The 23,369-nt window shown below is 60.8% G+C and overlaps 2 protein-coding genes across 8 annotated transcripts in view; one reads left to right on the plus strand and one right to left on the minus strand.

Annotated features, from left to right (window-relative positions):
* The window catches only part of FAM53B (family with sequence similarity 53 member B), a 107,093-nt gene extending 94,306 nt beyond the window's left edge, over positions 1-12,787 (plus strand). For all 7 annotated transcript variants that reach the window (XM_066355485.1, XM_066355490.1, XM_066355491.1 and 4 more), the window contains exon 5: positions 11,488-12,787. In XM_066355485.1, the coding sequence (XP_066211582.1) occupies positions 11,488-11,847 (360 nt within the window). In that variant the 3' untranslated portion in view covers positions 11,848-12,787. The remainder of the gene's footprint in view (positions 1-11,487) is intronic.
* A 2,145-nt stretch (positions 12,788-14,932) lies between these two features.
* The window catches only part of LHPP (phospholysine phosphohistidine inorganic pyrophosphate phosphatase), a 97,416-nt gene continuing 88,979 nt past the window's right edge, over positions 14,933-23,369 (minus strand). The window contains exon 7 of the mRNA XM_066355492.1: positions 14,933-18,391. Coding sequence (XP_066211589.1) covers positions 18,295-18,391 — 97 coding nt within the window. The 3' untranslated portion in view covers positions 14,933-18,294. The remainder of the gene's footprint in view (positions 18,392-23,369) is intronic.

The raw sequence follows: 23,369 nt of genomic DNA on the forward strand, positions 1-23,369 counted from the left end.
CGTGTATCTGGGGAAGGGTGCCGACCCCCAGGATTTCAGGTCCCTTGTTCTCTCGGGGACTTGGCTACCATAAGATGTCAGCCTGGCTGCAGTTATGGCTGAGTGGGACGCCTGCACCTTGTGTCTGGCCACCGGGGTGCGGCCCACACCCCAGGCTGGAGAAGGTGGCATCTGGGTCTGTCTGGGCAGAATGACTGCCCCGTCTGCCCCGCCCTTGGGGCTGGCCTGCTTTCACCACAGCACCCAGGAGAGGCCCTGGTGTGAGAGGGAGACCCATCCCTGTGGGTCCGTCCCTCTCTGGCTCTGGCTTGTCTGCCTCTTGTCAGAGCCCCAGCCTCATGAAGATCCTCTGAGCTACTTGCACCGCAGGTTGCCGACGAGCCTTGTGGGGCCAGTGTCCTTGGGGGAGAAAGAACAGTGACTGCTCGTTCTCCCCAGAGGTTTGGGGAGTGGGACAAGCACCTGTGAGCGTGAATGACTGAGTCCATACTGGACACCCAGTTCTGGGGAGTTGTTTCTTAATACGACCCGCCTGCCTGCCTGCCCGGAAGACAGAGGATGGACCCGGGCCTCTTCCTGTGGTCCGGGGCTGGGGCCCCACCTGTTGGGGGAGGCAGTCTAGGTCTGCTCTCTGGCGCAGTGCAGGAGGCTCCAACGGGGCATTAGAGCCTTCACTGCCGGGCCCTGGGGCTCTGGATTCCTCTTTCCGAGTGAACTCGCCCCCTTCCCCCCATGACGCCTAGTGTCTGGCAGCTTATTTTTGCGGTAGCCATTTGCAGATAGAAAGTGAGGGACTTCCCCGTGGGTTCTACCCTTCTTCCAGATCATCAGACATTTTTGCATGAGAGAAAATGAACCCACTTCCTGATGTGGGTTCAGCCAGTGATGGTCTCAGGCCAGAAGCTGGGGTCCCAGGGGCTGCCCGACCCCCACAGCTCACTCCACCCCACCCAACTGGACCAGGAGAGCCACGGTGGTCCAGGAAGTCATGTTTTCCCCGCTCACTCCCTGAACTTCCAACAATGGTTCTCCCCCCCCCCCCCCCATAGTTGTGAAGGCTCCATGGGATGACCCCATGCAGGTCAGAGTACACACTTAGTGACTGTTAGCTCCGTGTTATCAGAGGCTGCACACGCAACTGCTAGAACATGAGAACGAACCCCCAGATACGCCTCGACTTTGTTCCTGGGACAGATGCGATTCCCGGGGATGGCGGTGGATTGACCGCAGCTCAAGCTCACGGGTCAGTTTACTACCCACGGGGAAGTGTCTGGACCGAGAGGGCTTTAGGGCTGCTCTGGCCTCGCACATTTCTGGGGCCAGCTAGGAGCCCACGTCGTCCCAAGGGCGTCAGGCCTTCGTCGTTGGGAATTTTTACCCAGTACCAGGCGAGGGATGCTGGGGGCTCTTGGGGAGCAGAAGTGAGACTGGGTTTGCATCCTGAATTCTGGCGTTGTTGCAGCAGTGAGGCGTGGCACGTGGGTGAAGCTCGGGCTTTGGAGCGTGTGGAGCCGGGGTCCCCCTCCTGGGGCTTTCTGCTGAGTCAGCCCCGTGTCCCTGCGTGTATGTGGGGGCGCTGCAGACTCTGTCTCAGGGTCAGGTGCTGAGATAGTGGAGGTGAGAGGTGTGCCCCGTGCAGGCCCCCGGCATCCATCTCGGGTGCCACCTCTCGGATGGCAAGGACTTCTGGGGCCCTGGATGCCCCGAGGTATAGGTACTATGTTTGCGTCTCCTGGCAAGCCTTTAAACAGTAATGAACAAAAAGGGAAAATAAGCCTATCAGGAAACTCACAGTTATGTCGAGGTGTGTCCCTGGAAAAGTCCATGAAACAGGGACCCGCCCTGGCCAACCCTTCCGGCCTCCTGCGCTCAGGCCTCCAAGTGAGAACCACCTTCTGTTGGCACTTTGAGGCCTTGGTCTGGTTGGCGTCCCGGTTGTGGGAAGTGACTTGCCTAGAGTTCTTCAGCTGAGGAGGGGCGGAGACGCCACTCCTGTGGCTGTTTGGTTGCAAGGAGTGTGTGCTCCAGGCCACAGTCATGGTTGCCAGGCTACGGCCCCTTTGCAGACTTTGGGGGCCTCCAGGCACCCCTGGTGCCTGCTGGGGTGGGTTTAGCCTGGTCCTGGGGGAGAAGACAGACCCCCTCCCATGCTGTCCCCACGCACCCTTGCAGGCCGGAGCCCCTGCTCTAGGGGTTTCCTGCCAGGACACCGCTGGGCGGCAGACTCAGTGCCTTGGCTAGCCGCCACGGGTGTTCTAAGTCCCGTAAGCACGGTGCAGTGTTTTTGGGTTTTGCCCCCTCCCGAGATCCCCCATTGTTCCTCACTGCCGAGGGACTGGGCTTGGGCCCACCTGGGTGAGAGGGGAGGCGACCCCGGGAAGGGCACCTAGTGGTCAAGAGTCCCCCCTCCCCACGCATAGCTAAGCAGGTGTTTCACCTGCCTCCAGGTGAGACAAAGCCTTCAGGAGAAGCAGTGCTCTGAGTCTTGTAGGCTCAGGAGCACTCGAGTCCCACACACTGTCCCAGCCGTTCACCTGTGGCTCTTCGGGTGGGGACGGTGGGTCCCAGAGAGGTGGAACGTGCCCAGGAATGTCCTGCCGTGCCCGTCGCCATCAGGCGTGTCCAAGGCCACCTGCCCTGCCCGGGCACGCTGGGACATGCTGGCGGGGCCAGGCCAGGCCGGCTGCTGCCTCTTCTCGCCCCCGCAGGAGTGCAGTGGCCAGCGAGGCCCGCACAGCCTCTCTCCCCCAGCGAGCCTGCAGTGTCTGCTCTCACACCCACTTCCAGGTGGGACCCTCCGTGGGGTCAACAGCCCTGCTTAGGCTGTTCCACCTGGGACTGCCCATGGGGCGTCTGGCCCTCTGCCCCGTCTGGGTGCAGCCGGGCGCCGTAAAGTGGTGTTGAAATCCCGCCGAGGCAGGCCCTGTTAATAATCTCGTTCCAGCCCTGTGACGACGGCCCTGCCAGGGCAGTTGTGTTTCCCCATTTCACAGAAGGCGAAAGAGAAACTCAGGTTGCAGAAGGAGCCCGAGGAAACACCAGTCCTAGGGGCACAGTCGGGATTCTACCCCAGACGCATCGTTCTGAATCCTTCCTCAGTGTCTGAGCTTCCCAGAGCCCCGCCCGGTGGTCCATGGGCAGGACACAGGGGCCCAGGACAGAGGTGTGGGGTAGAGCGCTCCCGGAAGGCTCTGTGGGGCAGGGAGGGTGTTTTAGCAGGGGTGATGGGACAGAGGCTTAGTAAGGGGGTGGTCCAGGCTGACGGAGGACACCCAGTGGAGTCTGCGTGGGCAGGGGGGGTGCGGGCAGGCAGAACGGGAGGCCAGGCCTCCACTGTGCAGCAGGCCGGGCCGGGCCTCTGGTCCCGGGGCGAGGCATTGGCTCTTCACGAGGGCTCGGGGAAGTCTGAGACTCGTGAGACGTTTGTAAGGACCATTGGTTCTGGAGCTCAGGACAGGGTCTGGCCTAAAGGGAGGGGACATTTGGGGTCACTGGGATGGAAGTACAGTTCGGATTTGCACTTGGTACCAGGTCTGAAGTCATGTCAGAGCGGCCTGGTGCGCAGCCTCTCGGGGCTGGGCGGGACACCCACGGCTCAGGCAGGGTGACTCTCGTTCTGTAGATGAGCTCGAGCGGGCAGGACTTTCCCAGGACCCGCCCGGTTCACGGCGGGCTGGCGCCAGGAGCCAGGTGCCCACGTCCCATCTGGCGCATCAGGGACAGCACACTGGCTTTGGAGTGTGTCTGTTGTCTCCCATCTTCTGCAGACTGCTGGGAGGCCGGCCCTTCTCCGCACAGAGGACAGGGGAGGCCCAGGACGGGGCAGCGTTTGCCTGAGCCCCAAGAGCTGCGCGTAGGTCCTGTTTCTGTTGCCCACCCACGGGAGCCGTTGCCCTTGGACCCCTGACCTTGGATCAAGTCACAGAGCCGGAAGCGGGGCAGATGGCATGTGCCATGGCCGGCTTTGTAGCCAAATGAGGAGCCTCTCTGGATTTGACGGGGGAGGGGACGCTTCCTGGGCACGATAGAAGTGAGGGCACCTGGACATTTTGTGCTGAGTCTCTGGGTCCTCAGGGGACCCGGGCAGTCCTGGGTACCCCATGGGTTGTCAGGGCTGACCCCTCTTTTGGGGACTTCGGTGTGTCTCTGCTCCCCAAGCCCACCCTTCCATCCTGGCTACAGGGACAGGGTGGGATGTGGGGTGAGCTGGGTGCTGTCTGGGACCTGCTGGGATGCTGGATCCCAGGCATTAAGAGGGGCCGGGCTTGTCCTGAGATGGGGAGCACATCGTCAGTGAAGGGGGCGGCCTGTGAGGGGCGTGGAGACTGTCTGCTTCTGGACTTTTCTGTGCTGGGTCCTGTTGGAGCAGCTGACTCAGGCAGTTGCGTTTCCTCAGCGTGTGCCTGCCTTGCTCTGTGATTTATATTTTCCTCTTGGGGCCATGGGGGAAGAAGAGATCACCCCACCACCACCACCAAATTGAAAGGAAGTGCAGCTGACTCTGACACTTTGAACTTAATCTCTGCTTCTCATCTACTCCCCAGGTGTGGAAATACGATGACAGGTGGAAATAGGGCTCCATGTTCACACGCACTGGAATTGGAGACACCTGGCTCAGAGGCCCATCCTTGATGTGCGTCCTAACATTCCCGCGGCACCCCGGTTCTCACAGTCCCCCTAGACCTGTGAGAACCCCCCCCATGGGGGCAGGGTGGGGCCGGCTGCTGCTCTGAATGGCAGATGCCTGTTTGCATGAGGCTGGTGCTGTCTGGGAGATGGGCCTTATTTTGGGGAAACTGGGGTTTGGGGCACAGAGCAGCCCCCACCTTGCGACGCCCACAAAGCTCGCAGTATTCTCCCACGGAGCAAGAAGCCCCAAATCGTCCCTTGTCAGGTGGGCGGGGGCCATGTGAACCCTGCACAGCGAGCCGTTCTCCGAGGGTTTCCCCTCCGTGTGCCCGTGACAGTGCCTTCCAGCCACGCGGAAGGGCCTGCGCAGCTGACCGCCCACATGCTGATGTCTGGCACATGTGTGGCCCCCTTGCCATTTGGGGGTTGGCCCTTCCTGTGTTTTCAGGTCCTGGGCTTGTGTAAAGCTCGGAAATAATTTGAGGATTATTAAGTGTAGGAACTTGGGACTGGAAGCGACATTTTTTTCTTCTTTTTTTTTTGTCTGCGCAGTTTTGTGAAGTGTAATTTTAGAAACACGTCAAACCTTGTTCTTGCCAAAAAGGAGAGTAGGAAAGTCAGGAAGATCTTAGCGCGGAGATGGAAGTGATCTCAGCACAAGTCGTCTTCCAAGCACGGCCCGCAAGCTGTCTGATGTCGGCTGGGCAGTGTGGGGCTAATCTCCGCCCCCGGCGGCCTCGGTCTGCCCATCCACCGAGTGAGGCTCCGGTTTGTCTGGGACAGAGCTGTAAGGACCCCAGTGCTCTGCAGTCCTGTCTCCCTGTGTCCGCACGTGGCCCGCCCGCTCCGGGCAGCAGAACAAAACCCGGTGTCCACCTTGGACCCACCTTTTGTGTCCCCAGTACCGCATGTGTCTCTGCAGAGCGTTGGCCTTGGCCCCCTGCCAGACCCTTGTGTGCTTTGAAAAGGTCCCTCGACTTCTGTCAGGCAAGGAATTCTCTTCACAGCACGTGGAGAGCGAAGTGGTTTCACAGGCCCGTCCTGAGTGTGTGCCGCAGAAACAAAGTGTTTGTTTTCCAGTGGTGCGCACGCCAGGAGGCCCTTTGGTGTTGGCCTCCACACCTTCTGTGTTTGGGCAGGCCACCTGCCCCCCGGGGGCCTGGTGCAGAAACAGCCTGAGCCACGGCGTGGCCTCTGGGGTGGTGTGCGGGCAGAGAGGGGCCTCTAGGCCATGAGGTTGGCTGCCATTCAGAGGACGTGCAGGGCTCTGGGCCACCAAGGCCCGTTCCCGCCCACAGCACCCCAGGGACCTCGGGATGGAGCAGACACAGAAGCTGAGCCAGGCGGGGCTGCCAGGGTGGGTCCTTCCTTCCCGTTCTCAGGACGCACGAGCACCTCCCGTGAGCTGACTCTCGCGCCAGGTGGCGGGGTGTAGGGTCAGGGGTGCGTGGGGCCAGCAGAGTACACGCGTGCTCGGCCGGGGCTGGATTCCAGAAGGGAGGCTGCAAAGCCAGGCTTTCGTGGGCGAGAAGAGCCTGCGTGGGGACACGTGTGGTCCCTGTGTGGTCCCTGCAGAAGCGAGCTGCGGAAACAGTGGCACAGGAAGGCAGGGCCCAGAGCCATCCCTCCCCCACACAGACATTTCCTGCTCCCCCTCCCCGGCTGTTTGATCCTAGAGCCCGTGATTTTGGGAGAACCTGCGGTATCCATTACCAAATTGGGTACGAGCACCCTCCCACTCCCACCCCACCCCCACCCCCAGAGGCAACCTGATTTCCTATTTTCAGGCCTCAGCAACCTGGCTGTTTCCCTTATTCCTCAGGGTAGGGACGCTGTCCAGGCTCAAAAGGGCTGCATCTCATGGAGTGAAAAAAAATGTTAAGCGTTTCACAGAAACAGCCTGGGCCTTGATCTGCCGCCCAGCCGCCCCCAGCCCAGTCACCTCCAGTGCCTGCTGGACCCTGCAGTCCAAGGCAGCCGTGGGGCGGGGGATGGGGGAACAGCCTCCATCCTGACCCCTCAGGCCCAGGGCCTCCTGTGAGAGAGGCCAGCCTCCGTGCAAAACTCAGATTTATCAAAGATAGATTAAGGATAGACCCATAGTGTTCTGGTGCATTTTTCCCTTCTGAGATCATTACAAAAAAAAAAAAACACCAAAAAACAAAACAAAAAAAACCACCCAGGAAACCACATACCTGGCCGTCTTGGTTCCCTGTGTGCCATCTTCCAGCATAAAGGAGACTTAGAAAAATTCCAGGCCCAGTGTTTTCTCGATACTTGGAGAATTCTGTCTCATGGAAGTGTCTGTTTGGGAGGAAATGCCTCCGTGTGGCCAGAGCCCTGGGCCCAGCTGCTTCTAACCGAGTGAGTGGCCACAGGGTTCAGGAAGCTGCGGCCAGGCTGGGTCCCTGGTCCGGTCATGCCGACGTGCTGGCCACGAAGGGCAGTGCCCGCAGGGGGACTGGGCGGGGCTCCGGCACCTTTCTTGTCTGAGAAGGGGGAGCACACGTGCGCCTGGGGGACGCGTGCTTCATCCCAGCGCCACGGCGAGAGGAAGTCCCATGCGGGACGAAGCAGGGAGAAGTGTCCCCCAGAGACCACTGCTCCCCAGCAAACGCGAGGCGGGCCGATTCGCACACCTGGACCCCTGGCGGGACCCAACAGCCAGGCTTTGACAGGCCTGGGGTTTCTGTCCTGGAAGGAACAGCCGTGGTGACAAGCAGTTGTGTGCAAAGTGCTTTCACCGCCCTTCTTAGGTAGGTTGCTTCCTAGAAGCAGAGCCCGAGACAGGGAGACCAGGCTGAGTGAGGAGACACTCAGACACCTGGGGGGTGAGAAGGGGGGAAGTGGACAGGACAGGAAGCAGCCCTCAGCCGGACCCCACGGGGAGCTCCACAGGGTGATGAGCACCTAGGATGGCGTCCCCCTGAGGCCCAGGGCGGCTCTAGAACCTTTATGAGCCAGGCCTTGGCGGTGGGCTGCCCCCCCACTCCCTCCACTTTGTCCCTCTGTCTCCAGGGCTCAGCCCCCCCCTTCCTTCGCAGAGGAGGGTATAGGAGCAGATATCTGCACAGAAGGGTGTATAGGAAAGAGGGCCATTGTTCCTGGCTGAAAGGCCAGGAAACTGGTTGTGGTTGGTTGACACATGGCTGGCTGCAGCTGACTTTCTGGGGCTCCATTCCTAAATCTCCCCAGACGCTAGGCCTGGGGTGCTCACCGATATCTTCAGCTACTAGCCTGAGGCCACACGGACATTGTGAGCTTTGTTACCTGGGTAGGCCCGTGCCCAGCCGAGTCAGCGGCCCTTCCCTGGTACAGTGTTTGGGTTGGGGGACTGTTTGTCGTGAAGAAGGCATTTCACCTGGAATGATGTGTTCATGTGGCGCTTTGAACTTGTTACAGCTTTGCAGGTTTCCCCGGATGTATTTGAGGGCACACAGGCCTCCAGCAGGCCCGTGCAGGGCTCCTCTGTGGGAGCTGGGCTTCTGGCGAGCATGAGCTTCCAGGACAGGCTGGGCTGGACCCTGCCCCAGGGCATGCCAGGCGCAGGGCAGCCTCAGAGCCGGGGCACAGGACACACCCTGGGTGTCCGTGTTGGGGGGGCTCTCCCGGGAGTGGAGTCCGGACAGGACTCACACTGTGCCGCTGTGGCCTGTGGCCGTCACATTCCTCCCCGGCAGGAGGAGGGTGCCACCTGGGGCGTGCCTCGGGTGCCAGGCGGGTCTTGGTTTTCACTGTGTCTGAATGTTGAGTCAACAGAGTTTTTAAGGTGACACTGGCTTAGTGGCCAAGGAGCAGGTGCCTTGAGGACTATTGGGGTGGGGTTCAGTGGTGCTTGGGGCTGGCTCGTGAAGACATTTACCAAGCAAACCTCGCAGTTTCTCGCCCTACCATAGAGCAAGGGCCCAGTGATCCCAGACAGCCAGAGCGGGGTGGTCCTGGGCGCCCTTGGTCCACCTCTTACTGGGCAGGTGGGCCAAGGCCCACAGGGTGGAAGGTCTTGTCTGAAGCCATGATGCCCATGCCAGGCAGAGTCCGGGTCTAGAGCAGCTTTGTTACCTGGGCAGTCCTCAGCCCTCTCTGGAGCACGTAGATGCCAAAGCTACATCTCTGAAAAGTTCAAGAGCGCCGGGGTCCGCAGCGCCCTGCCGCTGGCATGGCTAACATGGGACGTGATGAATGCCCAGACTCAGTCACATTGCCCTGAAGTCAGGCGGGATGACTGGAGCAGCCAGGGAAAGCGGACGCAGACCCGGGAGCACTTCCTGTGCTGTCTGCACCAGCGCTTCCCGCCGTCCCCACGGTCCAGCTCGGGGACAGTGGTGCCTGTTCAGGGGTTCAGCGTGCTGGGCTGGACGGACGTCAGGATCCCCACGGGCTGAGGGCACCGTGTCTTGGCATCACCTGTGACCCATCTGCGACATTTGGGGCCTACATTGGATGGTGTTACAACACAAGTTACGTTGCCACTCGTGGGGCTTTCCTACCCAACCCCCTTCTCCAGGGTGCAGAAACAGGCCACTAGCCATGGTGCTGAGGTCCACGGCATCTCCTGGCCTTGCACCTGGGCCTCCTCTGTCTGGGGTGGCCAGGCCAGGGGGACCCAGGGACCCAGACTGAGGTGGGGTTTGAGGCCTCTTCCTGGGCTGAGTCATCTTCCCTCTTTCTTGTGCTCAACCCAGTTCTCCTTCTGTCCTGGCTCAGGTCTCAGCCCGTGGAGACAGTGGCTGGGAGGCGGAAGGGGCCCCAGAACCCCCCACCCCCCACCCCCGTGTTGCAGCCATCTGTGGCTCTCCATTTGCCCAGTGTCACACTTGTGTTTGACCTTGGGATGTCCGTTTGGCCTGAAAAGCCGTCAGCAGCCCTTTGCTGTGTTGGGGGAGGGAATGTGCTCTGTGCAGACTGGGGGGGGGGGGTCCTCATTGAACCCCCCATGGTGGCTCAAGTAGGGGGACAGCAGGGTTCCCGGTCTGGTGAGGGTGCAGCCTGGCCTCTGGCCCGCATCTGGGGTCCGGGAGGTCTAATCGGTGGCCCAGCCCTTCTCTCCTCAATCCCAGGGCTTTAGCCTAGACCCCCCACCCCACCCCCGCCAGTACCCCGGCTTCACCTTTCTCAGTTAATCAAAAGATTCCGAGAAAAGCACAGCCATCAGAGCAGTTTCCTCAGGCGCCTTCGGGAACAATGACTGTGCACACATGACAGGCGACAGGCAGGCTACCTGCCTCCAGGGAGAGCCCTTTGATTTCCTCGTTGCCGAACCTGTTTCAGCAGCTTGTTTCCCGGGACAGCTGCTGGTCATCTTTATTCCAAAGGGACACACAAACACTGGCCTGTGAAAGGACCGGGCCCTCGGGACAGGCCTGTGATCTGGGCATCAGCAGGCATGTGGTGCTCCAGGTCCCCACCCTGGCTGCCCTCACCGTCCGTGCAGTCCCTCTGGTCTCATCTAGAGGGGACTGCCGTTGCTCCTGGTCCTGCTGGGGACCTCCAGGGCCTGGCCATGGGCACCCCTCGCTGTCACAGCCCTCTCCCCCCATTTTGTGCTCTGCTGTGAAAGCAGACGTTGAACTCGACCCACCTGTGCCCCTGCCAGCCCTGCCCCCTCTCGTGAGCAGGTGGCCCGAGCTCCTTTGGGTGGTGTTCAGGCCGTGCCCACTGATCAGGCAGGCCCCACACAGGGAATGGGGGGGTCAGGGGTGGGAGGGATGGGAGGATCTGTCTAATAAACTCAGGGAGAAGACAGAATAAGCGTTACCTGCAGGACTGGCTGTATAAGTCATGGGCACAGTGCAGAGTGAAAGTGCAAAGCCGTTTATAAAAACTTCAGAGTTTCAAGACTGCAAAAGCAGAGTATTAAACCAAGCCCAGGGCCCTTCTGAGTATGCCCATGAAGCCAGCCCTGGGGGTGGGGAGCTCTTGACGGCCATGCTGTTTCACTGGGGTCTCACAAGGCCCAACACTTGCCTCTTATAGACCAGGCAGCCGAGGTCTATGAGGGGTCTGCCTGAGGCCCTCGGCGGGCGAGCCCTGCGGCCTCTGCCACCTGGGAGCCCTGTTGAAGGTCTGGGAGTCTTCCTTCCCACCAGAGAGCCAGCATCTCAGCGTCTGCAGGAGGAGCCCTGGGTTCCCGTGGAAACCCCCTCCCTGCATGGTTGTGCTGTGCTCCAGGCTGGGTGTCAGCTCAGCCTTCCCGGCCCCACCTCCCCCACTCTGGTCGTGACAAGTGGGTGGGGTGGGCAGTGTGTCCCTTTGTGCAGCAGTGCAGCCTGGCGGATTTCCATTTGCGTCAGTAGATTCACTCTGGAATGTTCTTTTTGTGGCTCCAGAGCCTGCCTTGTCTGAAAAGGCATGCTCTTGGGACCGCTGTTGTGGAGGGGTCCGGGTTACTCTCCCCTTTTCCAGGGAGCGGTGTGGCAGGGAACAGTCACGTGGCTGAGTTTGTGCATGCACCCTGAATTGTTTTCTTCAGATAAAAAGCCTACAGGGGAAAGTGCTTGCAGGCATCTGGTATCTTTTCATCAGATGGCCCTTCAGAAAGGTGGTGCCCGAGGGCCCTGAGCCCCGGGCAGCCTCCCCGGAACTGGGCATCCACAGACGGGTGCTCTTGGCTGCTTTGGCGGTGGACACCTCGCTTGTGCAGTCTCTTATTCATGTGGCACTGGCTGGCTGGGGTATTTCTTCATGAGCGAGCGGCCAGCAGGCCCTTTCCCTTGCCAGGGTGATGGAGGGTCCAGGACTTGGGCGGTCTCCCATCGCCCTGGGGGCTTTGGCGTGGTTCGGTGGGGCGTGCGGTGTTGGGGCTTTGGGAAGGGAGCACGACCCTCCCCTCGGTGACCTGTGCGTCTCTTCCCCCCGCAGAACTGCCAGACCTTCAGCAGCCTCAGCTGCCTGAGCTCCGGGACGGAGGACCACGGCCCCCGGAGCCCCCTCGCGCTCCACGTCAGCAGCACCAGGTCCTGGGCCGCCTTGCTCTCGGCCTCTGGCCCCGGGGGCAGGACCCCCGCCGGGACCCCGGTCCCTGAGCCTCTGCCCCCGTCTTTCGACGACCACCTGGCCTGCAAGGAGGAGCTGCGCTGTGAGGAGGCGGACGGCGGCCCCGCGGAGGGCTGCGGCAGGCGGGGTGGGTCGGCCACAGCCTGGCGGGACCGGGGGGCTGCCGGGAGCAGCCCCTGCTCCCTGGACGGTGAGCTGGACATTGAACAGATAGAGAACAACTGAGGGGCCCCAGGCCCCAGTCAGGGGTGGGGTGCGTCAGGCTCCATGGCCTCCCTCGGGGCACGAGGTGGGCACCCAAGGGGGGGTGCCCCGCTTCTGGGCCTGACGAAAGCTTCTTGGAAGGCGTCAGGTCCCTGAGAGTAAGCCCACCCACCTGGGGGGAGCGCTGTCCAGCCTGCAGGGGCCCCAGCCCGGCACAGGCCGACCTGGCCATGCCACGCCATGCCACGCAGTGGAACGAAGCGCCCGGCCGCTCGCCAGCATGACCACCGCAGTCCACAGAACTGCTGTAGCCCCAGAGCGGCTTCTCAGTGTGGGTCTCTCTGCCCCTTTTCCTCGTGGGCCATCGGCCACGGGCATCCAGCACCCCCACACGCGGTCTCGTGGCCCTGCTCTGCATGCTGGCCCTGGCCGCGTTCTGACCCCATGGCGCTGGTCGGGGGCGCAGGTCCGTCTGGCGCTGTCACGGCCCTTCTCGGCCTCCTGCTCAGGTTCCGTTTCGGGGAGTCGGCCCCGCAGTTTCTTTCGCTCAGTTTACTCCGTGCCTTTTCTCCCAAGTCTCCCCGCTTCGGGCGTGGGAAGGTTCAGGAGACGCTTCCTTCTATAGTAACACCAGAACCGTTTGGCCTTAATCCCAAGTGTGAGAGACAAGGGCCCAGGGCTGCCGGGGGCCCTCTGTGTCCCGAGTCTCAGGGCCCAGGGAACAACGTGGGCTCTTGTTAGAGGCCGTCTACACTGGGTGGACATCGGGTGGATTTGTTGGCTGAGCAGACAGCCCTGCTGAGCGTTCCCGTGTGCAGAGCCCTGCCCTGTGGCTCTCTGCCTCTCTGGGGGACGCTTTGGCTGGGCTGGCAGATGGCAGCCATTTCCCGGGCTAACCTGTCACTGAGTGATGAGCTTAGTTGATTCAGGTGCGTGGAGAGATGTCACCCTACAAGGGCAACCCCTTGAAAATGTCCTCAGGAGGGAGGAGCTGTGAGCAGGCAGACGGACCAGGCCCTGTGCACATTTCAAGGGTGGAGAGGTCTGCTGGTCGCTCTAGAGGGACTGGGTCGAGGGCCTGCAAGGTCCCCTGAAACACTCTCACGGGTGGTGGGGACTGCTGGCTTTCATCAGGGTGCTCCCATCCACCTCGAGGTGGCTTTTCCTACAAATCAGCTGCGGCGGGGCTGGGGAGGCAGTGTTCTCAGTGCCGCCTCCTTGCTGTCACCCCCACCACGGGCACAGAGCTGGAGGTACGCTTGCACCCTTCCCAGCTCCTCACAGCCTGGCAGACTCCCCCGTGGTGGTGACAAGGAGCCTTGCCCCCTAAGGTGTCATTCTCTGGCCGCTCCTATCCAGCCCACCTGCAGACACACCACGCGGGTGCCGCTGTCTCGGAATCGGGCTTTTAGCAAACCCAGCACCTTCCACTGACAGCGGCAGCTGGGTCGGCTTATGAGCAAGTGGTTCCTTTTCCCAAAAGGCTAAAAATACCAGGTGCGCTCTCTGCAGTTCGTGGGCACGCGGCAAGCGCACGTCCGCCATCTCCGCTTTGCTCCTTGGCTGACAGCAGTGCCTCGCTCCTCCTGCGGGTGGAACACAAGGGGTCCTCACCTTCCTTTCCCTCAAGAGAGATCCTACTGGGAAGCTTTACTTAAACCTTCAGTTTTTCTGTTTTGTTTTGTTTTTTTATATCACAAGAGGTGGCTCAGGTCTGATTTATAGGTATTTTTTTCTACAAATCAGCCATGAGATACTTGCAGAAAACCCCCGTCCGTGGCCTCGAAGACAGTGTTGAAGACTCTGGTTAGGGAGGGTACTGGGTATGCGGGCACCGGGCAGGGCCTGGGGCACCATCCAGCTTCGCCTGAGTGTCTCCCACCAAAGGCACGTCCCCTCCGGACTATGGAGAGCCAAACCAGAGAGCGGGAGGCTCTGGGCGGACTAGGACAGTCCCCCAATCCCTACTTGGTGGGTTATGCAGGCATCGCCTTCTTAGAGGTAGTCCAGAGGAGGCTGGGGCAGTGGCCGGAGACATCTGGCCGCATAGGAATTTGGAGGGCACGTGCTGGTTCTTCCTGTCCTCGGGAAGCCTGAGGTGGGAGCGACTCGTTTGGCCCGCAGCCACAGTGGTGCACACAGAGGGAGCGCGGCCTCGATCGCAGCCCTTCCTGTGGAAGGAGTGGCAGGTGGCCACAGTGAGGGATAGGAGCTGAGTCAGGACAGGCCCAGGCAGTGCTCCCCCCACATGCCTTTCCTTGGGGACAGGAGGGAGGGAGGCACATGGTGGCGGGCGTCACACCTGCTGGCCACCTCTCCCATTCTCAGGCCTGGTGGCAGGAGGGGACTGATGAGCAATGGAGCTTGAGTGTGGGCCCTTCCTCCCCACCTCCCCCAAGCTGGTCCCATTGGCCAGCAGGCCCCGCCCCAGGGCCTTTTGAGCAGAAGGGACCCCAGCCGGAGGCGGGTTAGGGCTCTCTTGGCTGTGCCTGCCCTCAATGCCAGCTCCTTGCCCACGCCCATGGCTGCAGCAGTGCCGGGAGGGAATGGTGGGTCCCTCCTGCGCAGAGAAGGAGACAGCCCTCAGTTGGCGTCATATATACCTTTTGGTTGGAGAGAGATTTCATCTAGAAGGTTCTGCCACTCTGCCCAGAGAGGCCCGTTCTGGTCTTGGAGCTCTTGGAGGGAGGCTTACCCAGGAGGCTTCCTCTGACCCACCCCACGTGACTGTCCCTGAGGGCAGAGGGCAGGTGGGTGGCTTACCCTGCGAGAGCCCCACTTTTGTCGGGGTCCTGATGCCCATGAACTCCTGCCTCTGAGGGGACACTGAGGACATCAGAACCAGGAGGGAGGGCAGTTCCTGACCACCTGCCTGCCCAGGGGTTCCTGAAGGACAAGAATGGGGATGTGGCTCCAGGAAAACTGGGTGGGGAGGAGAGGCTTGCTGTCACACGGCATCCCCACTCACCCCAAAGGAGCACCCCCAAAGCCGCCAGGCTCGTGGGCGGCTGTGTGCCTGAGGGGGCGGGGCCACACCGTTTACATTACCGCAAACCCTCTTGCCTTACGGTGCACACCGGCACACGCGACACCCAGGCCACAGAGGTCCTTGTTCTGACCGGACAGAATGGATTTTCATTCTCAGAAAGCCTTACTTTTCAACAAAATTTTTGTAGCAGGAAAGTTTTGTGAATTTGTATGCTGAAAAGAAAATGTCAATAAAGGAAAAAAGCCCACATTATAAAGAAAACAAAACCACACGTCCGAGTGGGTCTCCCCTTGGGAGGGGAGTTTCCACACCCCCCTGGTTGGTGCTGCCCGAGGGGGGTCTGGGGCACTGCGTTCTGAGCAGCTTCCGTGGCATTGAAAATACCCCTTGGGTGGCCCTGGCACGGCTCATGCTTGGTATCTGCGTGCACTGCGCCTCCGTGTCTGCTCACAAGGTGCAAATCACGCACTCTGGCTGTGGGGCCAGTCACCTAAGTGATGACCACTCTAGGCTTTGTGCCCGGAGTGTGAGCAGTCCCTCCAATCCCCTTTGCCCCGCCACGCTGGTGGGTACCGCCCAGACACTGCCCCTGTGTGGGCAGTGGGGCCACCTCTTGCCACAGTGACAGTTGGTCAAACCCATCCTGTTGGTGCCAGCCACAGAAAACCATGTCTCTTTTAAAAGGGAAACGAGAGAAAGTCCCAGACCTCAGCGGAGAGCTCGTAGGCTAGGTAGGATAGTCTGACCTTCTAGCGTAGTCTTTTTGGCAGATTCATTGTGTTTTCAGTGCGTGGGGGGAGATGTCCTGGGGGCTTGGGGACAGCGGGGGGGCTGTGAATTTTCAGGGCCGTAGCAGCTTTCCCGAAACATGTGCTTCAGGAAGGGTGTCGGCCAGAGTGTGGTGGGTGGGGTTGGGCTGGGCCCTGCCCCAGCAGAGCGACTTGTGTGCCCCAGGCGAAGCGCTGGGTCCACCCCACACCCCCCACACAGGCCACGGCTGTCTTGCACTAGAGCCGCTCTAGTCTCAGGAATTTGCTTGTTACTGTTACTGTGTAAATAAAGCTTCCTGGTTTAATATCCAGCCGCCAGGAGCTGTCTGTGGTTTCTGTTGGATGTGACTAATCGAGGGGTTCCCCCCCCCTGTGGCAGGATGGCTCATACCTGTGCTGCTTGGACCTCAAAGACACCAGCACACACAGACTAGGCCCCGAGTGGTCTCAGGGCATGCAGTTCCTGGGCCCGGCCCTCCAAATCGGGGATCCCAGCTAACCAAGCTCAGGAGACCAGGATGTCTGCACCCTTGAGGACAGCCACGGAGAGGCTTGTTTAATTGCTAAACCCCGACATCTGTCCACATAATCTGGATTCCTCCTGTGTTCCATTTAAACGCCAGGTCCCTTTGCAAACTGCAATGTCGGTGTTTGCTTAGTTCACAAAACGGGACAGGGTGGAAAGGCCACAGTGGCTGCAGCTGGGAGTGAGGGGACACCCTGCCCCTCCTGCACCTCCAGATCTGCTGGAGCTGGGGCAGTGCCCCGGGCACAGCTCCACCCGGCCCGAGCCGGCCGGTTCACACCTGCGTCGGATGCGGGCCCATCGGGGTGGCAGGCAGGGTGCTGATCCCAAGTACCTTCCTCACAGGCGGGCAGAGGTCAGGGTCGTAGCGCTCGTGGGGCTTACAGAAGAGTCAATGCAAAACAACCCCAGTACCACACCAGACGTCCAGTCCAGTCCAGTCCATGTTATGTTAAAAACACTGATCTTCACGTGGAAAGGGGGCCCAGAGGAAGTGCCCCAAGTTGTCACGGTTGCCATTCTTTGAGTGACTGTCGGGGTCTTTTTATGCCTTTCTGTTGAATTTCCTGTAGTAATACGTATTGCTTGTGTCATCTAAAACAGTGGTCCCCAACCCCGGGCCGCGGACCGGTACCAGTCCGTGGGCCATTTGGTACCAGTCCGCAGAGAAAGAATAAATAACTTACATTATTTCTGTCTTATTTATATTTAAGTCTGAACAATCTTTTATTTTTAAAAAATGACCAGATTCCCTGTTACATCTGTCTAAGACTCACTCTTGACTCTTGTCTTGGTCACATGATATATTTATTCATCCCACCCTAAAGACTGGTCTGTGAAAGTATTTTCTGAGATTAAACCGGTCTGTGGCCCAAAAAAGGTTGGGGACCACTGGTCTAAAAGGAAAGCCAAAACCGAAGAAAAACGAGATAAAGCAAAGTGCCCAATAATTTATCTGAATGGAGACAGCTTTGAGAGGGAAGGCCGAGCTGTGGGTGATCACGCTGGGTGGGAGGTGGGACCATGGGCACAGCACACGGGGTCTCTCCCTGCACCCCACTTCTGTGCCCTTGCCACCTGCCTGGGAGCAGGAAGGGACTCGGCTTTCCTAAGCCTCAGGGGACCTTTTCCAGTGGGTCCAGAGGAGGAGGCCGCTGGTGGATGCACACCCAGTGTTGAGGACAGCGCCCCCAGCCCAGCTCCGCCCCATGTCAGCCCTGAACTCCATCCACCGAGGCCGGTGGCTCTGCCCGTCTCCAGCCTGGGGACTCTGTCCACCCTGCTTGGGGGCATGGAAGGATCTGCAGCAGGCTGGGGCCCCGCCGAACCCGTCCACTGCCTCCCACCCCGTGGCCCTCGGCAGGCAAAGCCCGAGTCAGCTGCAGGTCAGGGTCGTTTATTTAACGGCTAGTTTCCTCCTGCATACAGTGGGCACGACACACTCCAGTTTATCAAGTTATGGCTCCAGAAAGTACCCTCTGTGCCCGCAACTTTGTTCCCAGAGGTTAGCAATCTTGCTTTGTAGCTCGTGGTCTTCCAAGTGCCCCTGGAGCTGCCTCAGCTTTGACTCCAAAGGTGACTTGTGGGAGCACGAAAGCGGTGGGCTGGCCTCTGTGTGTGTGTGTGTGGGGGGGTGCTAAGCGGCCACTCTGAGCCCGGGTGGGAGCAGGGGCTGGGCAGGGGGCGGTCACTGGGCCGCTCCAGGGAGGCTGGCTCAGGTCAGGGCTGCATGACCGCACGGGAGGTCCCTTTTCTCAGGGTCCCCTCTAAAGTGCGAAGAATGTTCAACAAAGAGGCAGTGGGCAGCCGCCCTAGAGTCCAGGGACAAGGAGCAGGCCCAGGTGCCCACGGAGAGCACGTGGGTGGGAGGGTCCAGCCATTCCCTGCGGGCCTTGGGCCCGTGCCTGAGGGTTTTCCTTCTCTGGAGGCCTGTCCCACCCTCCGACTGCTCGAGGGCTGTGCAGGCAGGAGAGCAGACCAGAGAGCAGGCCATCGGGGGACACGAGTGGGGGAGGGAGAGAGGACGGGTGGGCAGAGGGAGACAGAGGGGGCTGGAGGCCGACCGCTGTCTGTCTGGTGCCCTCCTCCTGCCTACTGGTGGAGGGCAGAGGGCAGAGGCTTGGGTGGTCCGGACGCTGGGGAGGGGGACAGGAGGCCGGTGACCCCCCCAGAAGGCCCATCCATCACTTGTCCACGAGCTGCAATAGCAGGTCCACGGCCTCCGAGAGATTGTCCACGTACCCGTCAGCCTTCACCTCGGGATGGTGCTCGTCGCTGGGCCTGGAGAACAGGGCAGAGCTTAGGCCACACCCAGTCCCAGGCAGCCCCACTCAGGACACACACCACCTTCCTGACTGCCTCCCCCCACGGAGACCCTCCTCGTCCACGCCCCAGTCCCAGCCATCCCCACTCAGGACACACACCGCTCTCCTGTGTTCCCCCCCCCCTCCACGGAGACCTTCCCCGGCCCCTTTCCATGGGAAGCCTGCCCAGAGCCCTGTGCAGAGTGACCAGTGGCCCTGCCCGCTCCATGCCGTCAGTGGAAGGGGCACCTTTGACAGGAGGGCCACGAGCATGACCCTTTCTGAGCTCCTTTCTGCCCAAACCCACCAATTCCAATCCGAGGTGTGCACATCACAAAAATGCCACCTGTTCACCAAAAGGCAGGTCTAGAATGTTCTAAGCAGCTCCGCCTTAAGAGCAAATAGCCAAAAGAAGACGGCACATGTGCTGTCGGCGGGAAGATGGAGGCGCAAACCGGGTATGTGCACACGTGGGGACACAGCGCCCCCAGAATGCTGCCCACCGTGACCGCACAGATACCACAGGAGGCGCGAGAAGCCAGGCTCACAGGACCCATGCTGGTGGCCCGTCTATACTAGCCTCTCTAGTGCAGAGGTCAGGAGACGGTTACTCCTTGGGGCATGTGAGGCTGCAGGGAGAGGCTGGGTACCAGCAGGTGTTTAGTGCTGTTACCACAACCATTAAGAACTCAGCAGGCGTCAGGGAGCGAACTGTGTGCCTGTGCTGGGGCCGGACAGGGAGATGAGCAGGACAGACGGACGGGATCTAGGGGTACACGAGTGTACAAGGTACAGGCAAGCGAGTGAGTGTGTATGTGTGTGGCGGGCGTGTAGACAAGGGTATTGGAGTTGAGGGGCAGGTGCGTTGGGACCAGGACCGCCTGGGGGCAGCCACAAAGCCCCATTCACTGACGTGTTGGGGTGCCCCAGCCCCCACTAATGTGAGGGCGGACGGGAAAGTGGGATAGTCAGGCAGCCTGCAGGCGGGGCCCGCCCTGGTGCTCACACCCTTCCTGGCCAGTGCCCTGCCCCCACCCCGCCCCCTCTTCTCTCCACAGTGGTGAGGTCAGCATTGTGTCTCCAGCAAACACCTCCACCCATTTCCTCACCCAAGGCCCTGGGCACCTGGCCCCGGGATGGCCCAGGACAGGTTTACTGTCCATCAAACAAACTCAACCCCAAGAAGGAATAAGAAATCCACGTGTACAGAAGATGCTTCGGTGATGAGACTCTGGCCCGCCCCACTCGGCACACGGCACCTAGCCAAATGGTGTACAAAGCTAACGATGTTCAATTACATGTCGCTTAAATTCAAGAATCCATTAAAAGAAAGGACTGCATTAGCAGCCGGCCCGTGTTTGCCAACACCGAGGAGAAATCATGGATTTTTATGTGTTAATTACGTGCGCGACTGTGGGCGGAGGCTCGCGGGGAGACGGGTTCTGTGGTGGGACTCGTTCGGGGCCTGGCCAAAGCCCCTGCTCCATGCTGGCCAGTGACCTGGGACCCACGGGGCCTCACACATGGCACACCGTGGAGGCTGAACCGGAAACCCAGCGAAGACAGGCCCTTGGCAGTGGGAACAGAGCAGAGGGGGGAGAGTATTTATGGGGGGACAGAGGGGGTCAGAGAGGCTTCCAACGAGAGGGCCGTTAGGCTGGATTCCCACCCCAGCCCAGCCCTCCATCGGCCTGCTGCAGGCCTCCTCAGCCCGCCCCAAAGTTGGAGGCAAGGGCCAATCCCTCGGCAGCTGCCCCACCAAGGGCGAGCCCTCTGTGCACAGCAACCTGGAGTGGGTCCCACAGCCTTAGTCCTGGTGTTGCAGGTGGAGACCCACAGCTGTGACTCTTGGCAGCACGATCAGGAGGTTGGCGAGGAGCCGGCACGGCTTCCACACTCCCCCCCACCCCGCCCCACCCCAGCCAAACTGCGTCCCTTTCCAAGGGTACGGTGCAGTCTTCTACTTAAGTTCGCCCCTTCCCCCTTCCCTTCCCCTCTTCTCCACAGGTTCCTCAGTCCTTCTTTGGCAGCTCCCACCTCTCCCTGCATCAATTCTGCTGTGGCTCCCCATTGCTCATGCCACAACCCAGTTCCTCAGCAGAACAGATGAACCCGTCAAAATTATGTGCCCTCCCACCAGATGCCACCTCCCCACACCCAGGGTCCACTGCTCTTCAGCCATCCCCTGCTCTCCCACACTGCTGTCCACACTGTGTCCTGGAATGGCCTGGTCACCAGGTCTTGCTTGACCTACAAACTCCTACTCATCCTTCAAGACCCCACCCACTTGTTCCCAACTGCAACTCTATGCTTCATCCTATAGGGCAAGTTGTTATCTTTTCCGAACACACAGGACTTATGCCCAGCGCCCTGTACAGTTCTGCTGGTGCCCTGCTGACCTGGGCTGCCTAGAGGGAGGGGACAGGCTTCCTGCCCTCAGTGGTCACCCACACAGGCCTGGCCCAGAGCAAGCACCCAGGAAGTCCACCATCGAGTGAATGAACAAAGGCCCCCACCCAGGCAGGGTGCAGCCTGTCATTAGCTATGCCACCCTCTCATGCCCTGTAGGCCGAGGTAAGGAGGGAATGATAGAACCAGGCCGATCTGTGCATGGGCCCGGACAGCGTCACAGGGATGCTTGTTGTACTGGCCGAAGGAAAATGGCGGCCGGACTCCCCAGCAGAGGAGCCCAGCTGGGCCCATGTCCACGCCTGCCTCCCTCTCCTGGGCCCATGTGGGCCAGCGCCTCCTCCCTGGACCCACCAACCGAGGGGACACAAAGGCAGCCTCTCCGTGAGGAGGTCCTGAGGGGACAGTGACACCACCCACTCTGGTCTGCTCCAGGGCAGAGCCATACAGAGGATCCTGAGACCAGAGGTCCCGGTGTTGACCACACGGGAAGGGCATGCATCCTTGCCTCCGACTGTTTTGAAAGGACTGGCTGCACCCCAGTGACTGGGGCCAGCTGGCGAAGTGAATTCTGGGAACTGGCCCTGGGAGGGTGACGCCACTGAGGGTGACACCAGCTCCGGGCTGTGCTGATGAGGTTGGAGGAAAAGAACAAGAGGGTGTCAGGTCCTGAGGCTGGAGGTGACAAGGCTGGGCTGAGGGTGTCTTTCTGTCCGAGCCCCCGAGACTCATGACCCTAAGTAGGAGTCGGTAGAGGGTCTCGGGCCAGAGTGTGGCCTCCTGCAAATACCAGACACGGCTGGGAGACCACCCCCCTCCACCTGCCCTCATCCACGCTTTTCCGTAGGCCAATGATGGGACTCCCGCCACTACCTATGGCCAGAACAGGAGGCCTGTGCCACAGGGCTTCCAGATGCACAGTGAAGACGGCAGCCTGCTGGGGCCCAGTGGGGTTGCCACTGACCTCCTGGCCTGAGCAGGCTGCTAGCAGGTGCACAAGGCTCAGTGATCACGTCTCAATGTGGCTGGGAGGGCAGTCGGCCACGGATCTCAGACAGACTGCTTTGACCTCTGTCCTGCGGGTCAGCGTGGGGCCTTGGTTCTGGAGGTGGCCCAGGCAGGGGGGCAGACTTGTGCAGACACTCTGGTGCTTCCAGGAAAATGCTGGTCCCGCTGCTCACAATGAAACGAGGCAGGAGTCCTCCCCACAGAGCCCTGCCTTCCTCCAGCCGAGGTCTGTTGAACCCCCTGCTTCACTGGTGGACTTGGACCTAGTCCCTGCCCGCAAGGAGGTCACCGCAGAAGCCCGAGCGCAGGCCCTGTGCCGCCCTGCCTGGCTGTCTTAGCTGAGGGCCTCGTCATTGCTCCGACCTCAGCTCCCACCCTCACTCAGAGGTGGGCTCAGCCGTGGGCCTGCGTCCCAACCCCGCCCACCAGGCCCTTGGCCCCCGGCTTTGGTCCCTCACCAGCCATTTTTGGTTCCATCCGCCTGGTCCAGACTCAGCATGAGGCCTTGTACAAGCCAGCCCAGAGGCCTGGGGCCCCCCCTAGGGTCCCTGCGGCCCCTTGTCAACCAGCTCACACAGAGCAGGCCTCTCCAGCTGCTCTCTAACCACGTGGGCGGGGGGGGGGTACTGAAATAAAACCCAGGCCTAAGGAGGCCTGGCCCGAGTCGCTCGGGGGCCCATGGCTCCCGGGACAGGAAAGGGAAACGAGACATGCGTCTGCTGGCTGGGACCCCCCCAGGGTCAGAGCTCGGGGGGCGGGGGGCTCAGGTGCCTGGGCCTCCCCCATCTGTCTGCTCATCTGTAACAAGTAGAGGTTGGGGTAACCCTCCCCAGATTGCCCCCTCTGGAGTCTCTGTGCAGATGAGAAAGCAGAGGCGAGCCCCCCCCCCCCCCACACCACCACCGGGAACTAACAGTGAAGCGTGGAGCCTGACACCACCGAGGGAGGGTGCCCAGCCAGGGCGGTGGTCTTGGGTAGAGGGGACAGCCTTAAGCCCTAGAAGAGGTTGGGCTCCAGGCCGCTCTGCATGCGACGATGCGGAACCCCAATCGCCCCAAGGCTGTCCCCCCACCCCCACCGTGGTACCTTACCCAGCGGTTGCGGCTGGCTATGCCCCCCTCCCTCCTGCCTCTGCTTGTCAGGGGAGTTAAAGATGGGGTAGGGTCCTGCACCCACCCACTGGGAGACACACCCTCCCTGCATGTGCACCTGCAGGCTGTGGAAGGCTGCAGGTGGCACCCAGAAAGAAGGGACGATTGTCCTGTGTTTCCTGCCCCGAGCCTCAGCAGTCCCTACCTGCCAGTGCTCTGACCCCCACGTGGACGTGGTGATGAGCTGGGGTTCGAGGCAGGCTGGCCGACTGAATGCCCCTTTGCCCCGAGCACCAGAACGCCGCCCTGAATGACCAGTCTCCCTGCTGGGAAGGACCAGGAGTCTCTCCCGCAGACGGAAGCACTTGCTGGGCCAGTTTCAGGGACTCGGAGCCCTGGTGGGTAAACCGAGGTAGGGTAGGGATTTGCCACAGACTAGAGCTCCCA

Source organism: Saccopteryx leptura, chromosome 13, assembly GCF_036850995.1.
Source record: "Saccopteryx leptura isolate mSacLep1 chromosome 13, mSacLep1_pri_phased_curated, whole genome shotgun sequence".
Classification (NCBI taxonomy): Eukaryota; Metazoa; Chordata; class Mammalia; order Chiroptera; family Emballonuridae; genus Saccopteryx; species Saccopteryx leptura.